General features: G+C 49.0%; 2 protein-coding genes across 7 annotated transcripts in view; both read right to left on the bottom strand.

The window, feature by feature from the left end:
* b3gnt7 (UDP-GlcNAc:betaGal beta-1,3-N-acetylglucosaminyltransferase 7) overlaps positions 1 to 120 on the bottom strand; it is a 6,018-nt gene extending 5,898 nt beyond the window's left edge. The window contains exon 1 of the mRNA XM_066647826.1: positions 1 to 120. This exon is cut by the window's left edge and continues 7 nt beyond it. The gene's annotated coding sequence lies outside the window, so the exon portion shown is untranslated.
* Positions 121 to 7,247: 7,127 nt separating this feature from the next.
* The window catches only part of LOC136671535 (lisH domain-containing protein ARMC9), a 48,415-nt gene continuing 40,848 nt past the window's right edge, over positions 7,248 to 14,814 (bottom strand). For 2 of the 6 annotated variants that reach the window (XM_066647247.1, XM_066647251.1), the window contains one exon: positions 10,912 to 11,624. In XM_066647247.1, the coding sequence (XP_066503344.1) occupies positions 11,509 to 11,624 (116 nt within the window). In that variant the 3' untranslated portion in view covers positions 10,912 to 11,508. Of the gene's footprint in view, positions 7,340 to 9,945; positions 10,285 to 10,910; positions 11,625 to 14,814 lie in introns of those variants that run through there. The other 4 variants (XR_010795725.1, XM_066647250.1, XM_066647249.1 and 1 more) reach the window with 4 other exon arrangements.

Below are 14,814 nucleotides of genomic sequence, written 5' to 3'. Positions count from 1 at the left end.
AGTGTGTAGAGGGCTCCAAGATTGTCTTCCTCTCTCTCACTCTTTTATCTCTCTCTCTCACTCTCTTTCCACTCTTTTCTCTCTCTCTCTCTCTCACTCTCTTTCCACTCTTTTTTTTCTCTCTCTCTCTCTCTCTCTCTCTCTCTCTCTCTCTCTCTCTCTCTCTCTCTGTGTGTGTGTGGACAGTGGGCAGCAGGGGCTCTCTCTGACTTTTTAAGCCTCTGATGCCACGCCCATTGGGTGGGGGCACAGACCACAAAGCCCTGTTTCACAAAGCCACGCCCCCTTTCCCTTTTCTTAAAGGGACAGAGCGTCTGATAAATCCCAGGAAACTCATCTTAGAGGAAGAATGTGAACACAGCCGCAGTGTGTGTGTACCTGTTTGTTTATGATTATTCCTCACAAGTTACTTCTGTGGCCTTTTTTACAATATTTACAAAATTGTAAATATTAGGTTTTATAGGTTTATTTATATACGTGTTTATTTATGTTTATATATTTAGTTAAATTAGAGTTTGAGAGATACACACACGGACAGTTTCACACGCTCACCCAGTCACTCACACACTCGTACACACCCGTGGACAGTTTCACACACTCACCCAGTCACTCACACACTCGTACACACCCGTGGACAGTTTCACACGTTCACCCAGTCACTCACACACGGACAGTTTCACACGTTCACCCAGTCACTCACACACGGACAGTTTCACACGTTCACCCAGTCACTCACACACTCGTACACATCCGTGGACAGTTTCACACACTCACCCAGTCACTCACACACTCGTACACATCCGTGGACAGTTTCACACGTTCACCCAGTCACTCACACACTCGTACACACCCGTGGACAGTTTCACACACTCACCCAGTCACTCACACACTCGTACACACTCGTGGACTTTTTCACACGCTCACCCAGTCACTCACACACTCATAAACACCCGTGGACTTTTTCACACACTCACCCAGTCACTCACACACTCGTACACATCCGTGGACAGTTTCACACACTCACCCAGTCACTCACACACTCATAAACATCCGTGGACAGTTTCACACACTCACCCAGTCACTCACACACTCATAAACATCCGTGGACAGTTTCACACACTCACCCAGTCACTCACACACTCGTACACACCCGTGGACAGTTTCACACACTCACCCAGTCACTCACACACTCGTACACATCCGTGGACAGTTTCACGCACTCACCCAGTCACTCACACACTCGTACACACACGTGGACTGTTTCACACATTCACCCAGTCTCTCACACACTCGTACACATCCGTAGACAGTTTCACACACTCACCCAGTCACTCACACACTCGTACACACCCGTGGACAGTTTCACACACTCACCCAGTCACTTGTATACACCCGTGGACAGTTTCACACACTCACCCAGTCACTCACACACTCGTACACACCCATGGACAGTTTCACACACTCACCCAGTCACTCACACACTCGTGGACAGTTTCACACACTCACCCAGTCACTCACACACTCATAAACACCCGTGGACAGTTTTACACACTCACCCAGTCACTCATACACTTGTACACACTGGTGGACAATTTCACACGTTCACCCAGTCACTCACACACTCGTACACACCCGTGGACAGTTTCACACGCTCACCCAGTCACTCACACACTCATACACACCCGTGGACAGTTTCACACGCTCACCCAGTCACTCACACACTCGTACACACTGGTGGACAGTTTCACACACTCACCCAGTCACTCACACACTCGTACACACCCGTGGACAGTTTCACACACTCACCCAGTCACTTGTACACACCCGTGGACAGTTTCACACACTCACCCAGTCACTCACACACTCGTACACACCCATGGACAGTTTCACACACTCACCCAGTCACTCACACACTCGTGGACAGTTTCACACACTCACCCAGTCACTCACACACTCGTGGACAGTTTCACACACTCACCCAGTCACTCACACACTCGTACACACCCGTGGACAGTTTCACACACTCACCCAGTCACTCACACACTCGTACACACCCATGGACAGTTTCACACACTCACCCAGTCACTCACACACTCATAAACACCCGTGGACAGTTTTACACACTCACCCAGTCACTCATACACTTGTACACACTGGTGGACAATTTCACACGTTCACCCAGTCACTCATACACTCGTACACATCCGTGGACAGTTTCAAACGCTCACCCAGTCACTCACACACTCATACACACCCGTGGACAGTTTCACACACTCACCCAGTCACTCACACACTCGTAAACACCCGTGGACAGTTTCACACGCTCACCCAGTCACTCACACACTCATACACACCCGTGGACAGTTTCACACGCTCACCCAGTCACTCACACACTCGTACACACTGGTGGACAGTTTCACACACTCACCCAGTCACTCACACACTCGTACACACCCGTGGACAGTTTCACACACTCACCCAGTCACTCACACACTCGTACACACCCGTGGACAGTTTCACACGCTCACCCAGTCACTCACACACTCGTACACACCTGTGGACAGTTTCACACCCTCACCCAGTCACTCACACACTCGTACACACTGGTGGACAATTTCACACGTTCACCCAGTCACTCACACACTCATACACACCCGTGGACAGTTTCACACACTCACCCAGTCACTCATACACTCGTACACACTGGTGGACAATTTCACACGTTCACCCAGTCACTCACACACTCATACACACCCGTGGACAGTTTCACACACTCACCCAGTCACTCATACACTCGTACACACTGGTGGACAATTTCACACGTTCACCCAGTCACTCACACACTCATACACACCCGTGGACAGTTTCACACACTCACCCACACACTGCTTTGAAGTTGTGTATACTACAGTTAGCTCTTATCTTTTGCTTTGATTTGAGCTCTTTGCAGTCTCTTAACCAGAAAATTACATTTCTTTGAATGAAGCTGGTATATGTAAATGAGCTCTCCTCTGATTGGCTGTGCCTCAAAGACACGGCAGTTTTGGCTGAAGCCCTTCTTTTAACTTCAGTGCTAATGGGCGTGGCTAAAGAACAGCTACATGTGTAGTGTGGTAGGATGAATGTGTATTAATTTCTAATACTTTCGTCATAATTTCTTAATGCTTAGACTTTCGACTGGTTTATTAGAGACATTACGTCTTCACCCAAGTTCAAAGTGAAGGGCTGGATCAGAGGATCATAAAACTGACACCACAGGCCACTCCAAGACGGGTTACGACACAAGGTCTAAAGGTTTTCTCACTTAAATGCAGAGAGCCACGCAGTCTCACGTAATAAAGAATGGAATGAAGGAGAAATTTACATTCACTCGAAGGTGAATCTGCTCCCAGTCCGGAAGCTCAGCTAAGAGAGCCCAGAAATTCCAACCTGAAATTTTATTTTTATTTCTAGTAGAAGAAAGCTATAGTTTAAATCCAGCAAAACTCCATGCCACGCCCAGACCACGAGAGAGACCTCAGACCTCAGAAGTGGTGACTAGAGCTTCAGGATCAGCGACAAAGAAGAAGGCCACATGCTCCTTCAGAATGATCACCTTCTGAGGTGGTGCCTCTGAGCAAAGGCCCAGGAGAGACCTGCATGGACGTGTTTGTCACAAAGAGGAAGATCAATGATGAAGGAGAATCCCACATGCCCCTCAGAACACCACCAGCTCCGACAGAGGGGTTGCCGTGTCCAAGGCTGTGTGTTTGACCAAAAGCCAGATGGAAGAAGAGGTGCAATGCTAGAAGGCCCGGGTCTGTTTCACACACTCACCCAGTCACTCACACACTCGTACACACCCGTGGACATTTTCACACGCTCACCAAGTCACTCATACACACCTGTGGACAGTTTCACACACTCACCCAGTCACTCACACACTCGTAAACACCCGTGGACAGTTTCAAACACTCACCCAGTCACTCACACACTCGTAAACACCCGTGGACAGTTTCAAACACTCACCCAGTCACTCACACACTCGTAAACACCCGTGGACAGTTTCAAACACTCACCCAGTCACTCACACACTCGTACACACCTGTGGACAGTTTCACACACTCACCCAGTCACTTACACACTCATACACACCTGTGGACAGTTTCACACACTCACCCAGTCACTCACACACTCATACACACCTGTGGACAGTTTCACACACTCACCCAGTCACTCACACACTCGTACACACCCGTGGACAGTTTCACACATTCACCCAGTCACTTACACACACCTGTGGACAGTTTCACACATTCACCCAGTCACTCACACACTCGCACACACCCGTGGACAGTTTCACACGCTCACCCAGTCACTCACACACTCGTAAACACCCGTGGACAGTTTCAAACACTCACCCAGTCACTCACACACTCGTAAACACCCGTGGACAGTTTCAAACACTCACCCAGTCACTCACACACTCGTACACACCTGTGGACAGTTTCACACACTCACCCAGTCACTCACACACTCGTACACACCCGTGGACAGTTTCACACACTCACCCAGTCACTCACACACTCGTACACACCCGTGGACAGTTTCACACGCTCACCCAGTCACTCACACACTCGTACACACCCGTGGACAGTTTCACACACTCACCCAGTCACTCACACACTCGTACACACCCGTGGACAGTTTCACACACTCACCCAGTCACTCACACACTCGTACACACCCGTGGACAGTTTCGCACACTCACCCAGTGGAGAATTAATTATTAATCAAATAATAATTGACTATCACTGACTCTGCTACACATGTAACCGAGCTGGTGTTTGTGACATCACAAATAATGATGTTCAGTTTCCATATAAGAACAATATTTACAGAGGAGTGAAGGGTGTGTCTTGAAACTTTACGTACTTCCTTAAGCTTTTTTGTAGCAAAATAAAAATAGCAAAGTGGAGTTTTGTATGTGATGTGCTCTTTAAAATCCCTCTGCAGGAACAGTGTGTTTCTCTGTGCAGTGCATCAGGCCTCAAGGCCATTATGTGGTAAAACCTCAGGCTTTTAAACACAACACGGAAATGGGCATCACTCTAAAACCCCCAGATAATACACTGCGCACACACACACACACACACACACACTTTAGGCATATTTCTCTGATTATATAACACACAGATTTCACATGATTTACCTTTAAAGAGAACTTAATCCCTGTTCTATTGTAGTAACACATGCTCACACTGCTACGCCTTTAGCATTCAACACACACACAGCTCTGTGCAGTTCCTCTGGGATGAGTTTCAAATCCAGAACTAACCCCCAACACCACCCCCTGACCCTCACTAATGTCCTGCTAGCCTACCCGCAACCACTGGCCACAGGGCAGGAACACACCCTGAAGGGGGCGCCAGTCCTTCACAGGCCTAGTCTAGTTCTAGGTGTGAGTTATTACATTTATTCATAAACAATAGCTTACAGAGTGTTCCATTTAAAAACACACTAACATCCAAAGTTATGAAAGGAATTTGGCCACTTTCTTATTTCTTCTTGTATTTATGTCACATTCACAAAAGTCGCTGCAGAAAACGAGACTGAGTCGACTCCAAGAGATTCAACTCTATGAATCACTGGCCAACAGTTGATACGAGCAGCTCCCAGATGATCAAAGAGCTGATGTTTCAGAGTCGACTCCTCTTCAGTGTTCATTGCTCTCATCGCCCTAACAACAGCAAAGAGACGGAACACTTACCTGTTTTTATTTTCTGTTATCTTCTGTTTCCAAATCAGAAATAAGGTGTGTGTAGCACAGTGGAGCAGCAGGTAGTGACTCTGTTGCAGCTCCAGGGTCCAGGAGGTTGTGGGTTCGAGTCCCGCTACGGGTGACTGTCTGTGAGGAGTGTGGTGTGTTCTCCCTGTGTCTGTGTGGGTTTCCTCCGGGTGACTGTCTGTGAGGAGTGTGGTGTGTTCTCCCTGTGTCTGCGTGGGTTTCCTCCTGGTGACTGTCTGTGAGGAGTGTGGAGTGTTCTCCCTGTGTCTGCATGGGTTTCCTCCTGGTGACTGTCTGTGAGGAGTGTGGTGTGTTCTCCCTGTGTCTGTGTGGGTTTCCTCCGGGTGACTGTCTGTGAGGAGTGTGGAGTGTTCTCCCTGTGTCTGCGTGGGTTTCCTCCTGGTGACTGTCTGTGAGGAGTGTGGTGTGTTCTCCCTGTGTCTGTGTGGGTTTCCTCCGGGTGACTGTCTGTGAGGAGTGTGGTGTGTTCTCTCTGTGTCTGCGTGGGTTTCCTCTGGGTGACTGTCTGTGAGGAGTGTGGTGTGTTCTCTCTGTGTCTGCGTGGGTTTCCTCTGGGTGACTGTCTGTGAGGAGTGTGGTGTGTTCTCCCTGTGTCTGCGTGGGTTTCCTCCTGGTGACTGTCTGTGAGGAGTGTGGAGTGTTCTCCCTGTGTCTGCATTGGTTTCCTCCGGGTGACTGTCTGTGAGGAGTGTGGTGTGTTCTCTCTGTGTCTGCGTGGGTTTCCTCCGGGTGACTGTCTGTGAGGAGTGTGGTGTGTTCTCTCTGTGTCTGCGTGGGTTTCCTCCTGGTGACTGTCTGTGAGGAGTGTGGTGTGTTCTCCCTGTGTCTGCGTGGGTTTCCTCCTGGTAACTGTCTGTGAGGAGTGTGGAGTGTTCTCCCTGTGTCTGCATGGGTTTCCTCCGGGTGACTGTCTGTGAGGAGTGTGGTGTGTTCTCTCTGTGTCTGCGTGGGTTTCCTCCGGGTGACTGTCTGTGAGGAGTGTGGTGTGTTCTCTCTGTGTCTGTGTGGGTTTCCTCCGGGTGACTGTCTGTGAGGAGTGTGGTGTGTTCTCTCTGTGTCTGCGTGGGTTTCCTCCGGGTGACTGTCTGTGAGGAGTGTGGTGTGTTCTCTCTGTGTCTGTGTGGGTTTCCTCCGGGTGCTCCAGTTTCCTCCCACGCTCCAAAAACACACGTTGGTAGGTGGATTGGAGACTCAAATGTTTCCGTAGGTGTGAGTGTGTGAGTGAATGTGTGTGTCGCCCTGTAAAGGACTGGCGCCCCCTCCAGGGTGTGTTCCATGTTTGCACCCATAAGCACTAACAATGAAAGAATAAAAAAACACTCAAAATGTATCAGTCTTTCAATGTTTTGTCAATTTTATTTGTTGGTGAAAAAAAAGGCAAAAAAGAAAAAAGAGGGTGAGTCTTCTCCAGCTCCGGAACTAAATCCAGGCGGTGGAAAGTGTTTAAAGCCTGACTGAGGGGCATTCATTTTGTTGCCTTTGTTTGTGCAGTGTGTTTAAGCCGAGGCACTGCACCTTCTTCTGCCGACTGTGACGTGTTTAAGGTGGAACCTATGGAAACACGGAGTTAGATCCTGTACACTTTATAAAACCAGAGGTTTAACTGCTCACACACACACACACACACACACACACACACACACACACACACACACACACACACATTCACCCCAAGAGAGGATTGAACTCAGGACCACAAGACTCTACCTGGTGTGTTCTCCCTGTGTCTGTGTGGGTTTCCTCCAGATACTCCAGTTCCCTCCCATAATCAATACACACATGATGTGAGTCTGAGTGGCTGGGTGAGTGACAGAGTGAGTGTGTGAGTGACTGAGTGAGTGTGTAAATGACTGGGGGAGTGTGTGAGTGACTGGGTGAGTGTGTGAGTGACTGAGTGAGTGTGTAAATGACTGGGTGAGTGTGTGAGTGACTGAGTGAGTGTGTAAATGACTGGGGGAGTGTGTGAGTGACTGGGTGAGTGTGTGAGTGACTGAGTGAGTGTGTAAATGACTGGGTGAGTGTGTGAGTGACAGAGTGAGTATGTGAATGACTGGGTGAGTGAGTGAGTGTGTGAGTGACTGAGTGAGTGTGTAAATGACTGGGTGAGTGTGTGAGTGACAGAGTGAGTGTGTAAATGACTGGGTGAGTGTGTGAGTGACTGAGTGAGTGTGTAAATGACTGGGTGAGTGTGTGAGTGACAGAGTGAGTATGTGAATGACTGGGTGAGTGAGTGAGTGTGTGAGTGACTGAGTGAGTGTGTAAATGACTGGGTGAGTGTGTGAGTGACAGAGTGAGTATGTGAATGACTGGGTGAGTGAGTGAGTGACTGAGTGAGTGTGTGAGTGACTGAGTGAGTGTGTAAATGACTGGGTGAGTGTGTGAGTGACTGAGTGAGTGTGTAAATGACTGGGTGAGTGTGTGAGTGACTGAGTGAGTGTGTAAATGACTGGGTGAGTGTGTGAGTGACTGAGTGTGTGAGTGACTGAGTGAGTGTGTAAATGACTGGGTGAGTGTGTGAGTGACTGAGTGAGTGTGTAAATGACTGGGTGAGTGTGTGAGTGACTGAGTGAGTGTGTAAATGACTGGGTGAGTGTGTGAGTGACTGAGTGAGTGTGTAAATGACTGGGTGAGTGTGTGAGTGACTGAGTGAGTGTGTGGTCCTGTCTTGCTCTCAGTGATTCCGGCCAGGATTTGGACCGCTCAGACGTGAGTCTCCTCCTGCGTTTTCCTCGTGACTCTGTCTGCGTTTTACTGGATGATGTCAGACCTGTGTCTCACGCCTGCGCCCCTCAGAGGAAGAGAAGGTTTATCAGGGTTTAAATTAGATGTGTTTTGTTGTTTTGTGGGAAGTAAAACCATTTGGATCCGTTCCACTTCGTACGACATCCACCTCCAGAAACCGGAGGAATTTGAATGTGATTTGAATATGAGGAAAAACAGAAGAGCAGATATTTTGTTTTGATTTGAATATGATTCAATTACTTGTGGTTTTTACACTTTTTTAAGGAAGGAAAGACTATTTTATTTTTCTTTTTAAACACAGAAATAGAAAGAAAATCAAAAATATAAATTAAACTGTAACATGTTATTAATTATGATTTATCAGAATATTCATTAACAAGACCCCTCTCTCTCTCTGTCTCTCACTCTGTCTCTCACACTGTCTCTTTCTCTGTCTCTCACACTGTCTCTCTCTCTCTCACATTGTCTCTGTCTCTGCCTCTCTCTCTGTCTCTCACACTGTCTCTCTCTCTCTCTCTCTCTCTCTCTCTCACTCTGTGTTTCACTCTTTGTCTCCCTGTCTCTCACTCTGTCTCTGTCTTTCACTCTGTCTCTCTCTCTCTCTCTCTCTCTCACTCTGTGTTTCACTCTTTGTCTCCCTGTCTCTCACTCTGTCTCTGTCTCTCACTCTGTCTCTCTCTCTCTCTCTCTCTCTCTCTGTCTCTCTCTCCCTGTCTCTCACTTTGTCTTTCTCTCGCACTCTGTCTCTAGCTCTCTCTCTCTGTCTCTCACTCTGTATATCACTCTTTCTCTCTCTCTGTCTCTCATTCTGTATCTCACTCTGTCTCTCTCTCTGTGTCTCCCTGTCTCTCACTTTGTCTCTCTCTCACACTCTCTCTCTCTCACACTCTCTCACTCTGTCTCTATCTCTCTCTGTCTCTCACTCTTCCTCTGTCTCTCTGTTTCTCTCTCTGTCTCTCACACTGTATCTCACTGTCTCTCACTCTTTCTCTCTGTCTCTCTCTCTCTGTCTCTCCCTCTTTATCTCACCCTGTCTTTCTCTCTGTCTCTCACTCTGTCTCTCTGTCTCAGGGACTTTAAAGGATAACCACCATTTACAATGACACCTAGTGGCCTGGATGTGTCAGAGATCGTGATATGAATCATTAATAAAGATGGCTGCCCCAGTGTTTGGGACCCACTCTGTGGAGAATAATCTGGTTCATTAGGGGAGCAGTTTGATTCTCGTGGATGAAACTTGTAGAGAACTAGGTAAGAAAAGTACTGTATTTATATTCATAGAAATATCGTTTGCATTGTTTTTGGGATAAAAAATACTTGATTTAAGTTTTAAATCAGTTTTAATGTTTTTATGGAGCTCATGTGAACATCTACAGTCTTTAATTTAACTGTAAAGTGCTGTACATTTTGTATATTCCCTTATTTTTAAGGTGTCAGTGAAGCCCTGGGGATTCTGCACTTCTCAGTAAACAAGATATAAACAAATCACCAGTAAATAGTTACTTTAAAAACTATAAATGTAGTGATAGACTGTAAAAATAGAGATGTAAACACACGGACTCAGCCGCACGGCTCTGTGCAGGAAGCCTCCTCCGCATCAGAACCTTCTGGAAAAGAAAAGTCCAAAATAACAGGAATTATTTCTCAAACTTCATCTGTGTTCCACAATCCCTTCTTCCTCTCCATTTCCTCACTCGCTCTATCCATCTTCCTCTGGCCATGTGCATCCTGCAGTGTTCCCTTTCCCCCGATCCCTGATTTCCACACAATAATCACACACACACACACACACACACACACACACACACACACACACACACACACACACACACTTAGGCCTTTCCCCTGAAAACAACATTAAAGAGACAGTTCAGGGCACTCTCTCCTGAGTGTTGTCTTTAACCCGAAGGTGTTCGAGAAAATCTCACTTCTTTGGTTTAACACCGGAGAATGATGTCCAAAAGTTTGTAGACACCACTTGTGTAAGTGAAAGAGTTAACAATGTGTGTAATCATTCATTCATTCACCTTCTTTAAGTGCATTATCCTGATCACATCCTGATGCAGTCTGGAGCCCACCCACACACTCACCCAGTCACGCACACAATCACCCAGTCACCCACACACTCACTCAATCACTTAATCACTCTCACACTCACCCAGTCACCCACAAAATCACCCAGTCACCCACGCAATCACCAAGTCACCAACACACTCACCCAGTCACCCACACTCACCCAGTCACCAACACTCTCACTCAGTCACTGACACAATCACCCAGTCACCCACACTCACCCAGTCAACCACACAATCACCCAGTCACCCACACACTCAACCACACAATCACCCAGTCACCCACACAATCACCCAGTCACCCACACACTCAACCACACAATCACCCAGTCACCCACACAATCACCCAGTCACCCACACACTCACACAGTCACTGTCACACTCACCCAGTCACTCACACACTCACCCAGTCACCAACACAGTGTTTTCTGGAGTGATGGGGTTCCTCTGGGGTGAGTTGGTGTGGTGAGTTTGATTCAGAACTAATCCCCAACACCAGCCCCTGACCCTCGCTGATGATGATGATGAAAAGGCTGAGTGCCATAAAATCCTCACAGCTATGCTCAAATAGCGCCTCAAGGAAAAGCAGAGTCAGGAACACGCTCCGATTAAAGCCCCTCAGTTCAGAAGGAATGACACTACTGGATTTTTAGAGCTACTCATTGGTGGAAGTCATTGACCGGTCACTGAACTCATACAGAACAAAGAAATGATGCAAAATCAGCAGTTCCAGGATTGGAAAATATTCCTGGTTCATTTGGAATGACGTTGGACTGGTTTTCCGGGTCTCGCCGTGTCTCTGGATGGTCGAGGCATTATCAGATCACACAGAGGATGCTCCAGAGTCCCTGATGTTCCTCAGGAGTTCCGTTTGATGAGATCCTGTGTTGTAGAAAGTCAAAATCCTCAAATGCCTGCCTCGACACACCGCTCCGAATCTTCTGGTATATTCCCCGGAGCAGCTTTGGAGAAGGTGTTGATCCTCGAGCCCCGAACCTCGCTCAGGAAGGACCGGGCTGTTCCTGGACACACCCACACAGAACATCACCAGCACAACACTAACAACCCCTTTATTCCCCACAAACAGGAGTGAGCTTCAGTTTAAACCCCGCCCCCTCACCCTGTCATCAAACAGCAGAGGCCTTTCATCTTTACCTGACCCCAGCTTTGATGAGGTTCAGGTGTGTTCTCCAGAGAAGGTGTGTTCACTCAGAAATACAATAAACACGTCTCATTTAACTAGAGCTGACTCTGTGCTCGTTCACTCATTCATTCCTTCATTCATTCATCCTGATCAGTGAGGAGGTGGGCACAGAGCTGCGTACACACACACACACACACACACACACACACACAAACTGTGAGAGGAAAGCAGAGCCCCCGGAGGAAACCCTCACAGATACAGGGAAAACACACACTTCTCACAGACCGTGGCTCGAGGAGAGGACCCCATCCAGGGCCCGAACCCCTGCAGCTGTGTGACGGAGGCTCTATAGCGCCACCTTGCTGTCCCTGTCTTTACAGCACAAAGCTCTGGAAGTTTAGACTCTTCACTTTCCACAGAAATAATCCCAGATTAATTTTACAGCATGACTTTAATCCGCGCTAATCGTCCGAGTCGTGATGGACGCTGACGGAGGAGACGACCGCGGGGAGTGTGTTTACGTCCTGTCCAGCTGAGATGTGGAGTGTGTGTCGGACTGATGTTTCAGCTGTGTTTAAACATCGTGTGACGTCCTGCTGAGAGTCACACAACAACAACAACACAGCTGAGTCCCTGTCTAACCCACACCACAGGACCAGTCCACCCACCTCACAGAATTCTCCTAGTAATGAGTGAGGTGTACGGGATGTGAGCTGTGAGGACAGTAGACGGTGGGGGACAGTGGACAGTGGAGGTGAATGGAAGCAGACGTCCTCCTCTAAAAGCCCCTCACAGAAAGTGAGGACAGCAGACGGTGGGGGACACAGGGCCGATGTGTGATCATAGTTTGTACACACATACTTTGCGTGTGTGTGTGTGTGTTACCTGTGCTTGCGTCACTCTGAGGGCACAGAGGAAAGACGACAGGAAACACAGCTCCTGTTTAAACTCATCCACAGCTCACTCTTATCTCCTTCCTGATGAGTGCACGGTCCGATAACCAGAGCAGAGAACCAACACACAGCACTCGGACTCCCACTCATCCAGCGTTTCCTCTCACACACAGGGGCTTTACTCCGGAGTGTGTCCCTCTTCACTAACAGTAACAGTCTCTGCTCTTCTGGGAAGGCTTTACACACAGAGTTGGAACACTGCTGTGAGGATCTGATGGCCTTCATCCTCATAAGAACGGTGCTGATATGGGGTGATTATTTCTGGATCACAAGAAGAAAAGGACTGAGCTCCGGAGAACAAAGCTCTGCTCCACAGCCCCGTGCCTGGGCGGGGGTTAATACCGCCCCCTGCCCACACCTGGCCGAGGGTATGGTGAGGTTAGGCTCATGTGCAGCTGCTCTAGTTCATGTTGTTCTCTCTGTCTCTCTTCCTCTGTGAGAGTGGGACACCTGCTCCGAGTCTGATCTCACTACTTCCTCACATTGTTTAATATCACACACACCACACACACACAGGAAAATCTCTCAGACTGAGTCACCTAACTTTACTCTTGTTTTGATCCTTGATTATTTCTTGCTCCTTCACCGCTCTGGGCTCGGCCCGTGTTTAAGTTTCGTGGCAGCGTTCGTGTGTGAGATTTGTTTATTCATGATGTGGGTTGTGGTAATCTGAGATCTGACATGTGTATTCTCTGTGATAGGACTCTGTACAGCGTATGTGTGTTGTGTCTGCTGACACCCTGTATAGTGTGTTCTGCACTGAGGGGTGTGTGTAGTGTATAGAGGGTCCCTGAGGGGTGTGTGTAGTGTGTGGAGGGTCTCTGAGGGATGTGTGTAGTGTGTGGAGAATCTCTGAGGGGTGTGTGTATAGTGTGGAGGGTCTCTGAAGGGTGTGTGTAGTTTGTGGAGGGTCTCTGAGGGGTGTGTGTAGTGTGTGGAGGGTCTCTGAGGGTTGTGTAGTGCTTGGGGGGGGGTCTCTGAGGGGTGTGTGTAGTGCGTGGAGGGTCTCTGAGGAGTGTGTGTAGTGTGTGGAGAATCTCTGAGGGGTGTGTGTATAGTGTGGAGGGTCTCTGAGGGGTGTGTGTAGTGTGTGGAGAGTCTCTGAGGGGCGTGTGTAGTGTGTGGAGGGTCTCTGAGGGTTGTGTAGTGCTTGGGGGGGGGTCTCTGAGGGGTGTGTGTAGTGCTTGGGGGGGTCTCTGAGGGGTGTGTGTAGTGTGTGTAGTGTCTCTGAGGGGTGTGTGTAGTGTGTGGAGAATCTCTGAGGGGCGTGTGTAGTATGTGGAGGGTCTCTGAGGGGTGTGTGTAGTGCTTGGAGGGGTCTCTGAGGGGTGTGTGGAGAGTCTCTGAGGGGTGTGTGTAGTGTGTGGAGAATCTCTGAGGGGCGTGTGTAGTGCTTGGGGGGGTCTCTGAGGGGTGTGTGTAGTGCTTGGGGGGGTCTCTGAGGGGTGTGTGTAGTGTGTGGAGAATCTCTGAGGGGCGTGTGTAGTGTGTGGAGGGTCTCTGAGGGGTGTGTGTAGTGCTTGGGGGGGTCTCTGAGGGGTGTGTGGAGAGTCTCTGAGGGGTGTGTGTAGTGTGTGGAGAATCTCTGAGGGGCGTGTGTAGTGTGTGGAGGGTCTCTGAGGGGTGTGTGTAGTGCTTGGGGGGGTCTCTGAGGGGTGTGTGTAGTGTGTGGAGAATCTCTGAGGGGCGTGTGTAGTGCTTGGGGGGGTCTCTGAGGGGTGTGTGTAGTGCTTGGGGGGGTCTCTGAGGGGTGTGTGTAGTGTGTGTAGTGTCTCTGAGGGGTGTGTGTAGTGTGTGGAGAATCTCTGAGGGGCGTGTGTAGTGTGTGGAGGGTCTCTGAGGGGTGTGTGTAGTGCTTGGGGGGGTCTCTGAGGGGTGTGTGTAGTGTGTGGAGGGTCTCTGAGAGGTGTGTGTAGTGTGTGGAGGGTCTCTGAGGGACGTGTGTAGTGTGTGGAGGGTCTCTGAGGGGTGTGTGTAGTGTGTGGAGGGTCTCTGAGGGACGTGTGTAGTGTGTGGAGGGTCTCTGAGGGGCGTGTGTAGTGTGTGGAGGGTCTCTGAGGGGTGTGTGTAGTGCTTGGGGGGGTCTCTGAGGGGCGTGTGTAGTGTGTGGAGGGT

This window comes from Hoplias malabaricus, chromosome 16 (assembly GCF_029633855.1).
Source record: "Hoplias malabaricus isolate fHopMal1 chromosome 16, fHopMal1.hap1, whole genome shotgun sequence".
NCBI lineage: Eukaryota > Metazoa > Chordata > Actinopteri > Characiformes > Erythrinidae > Hoplias > Hoplias malabaricus.
The sequence above is the reverse complement of the archived record's forward strand: the minus strand, read 5'-3'. Positions and strand labels throughout refer to the sequence as shown.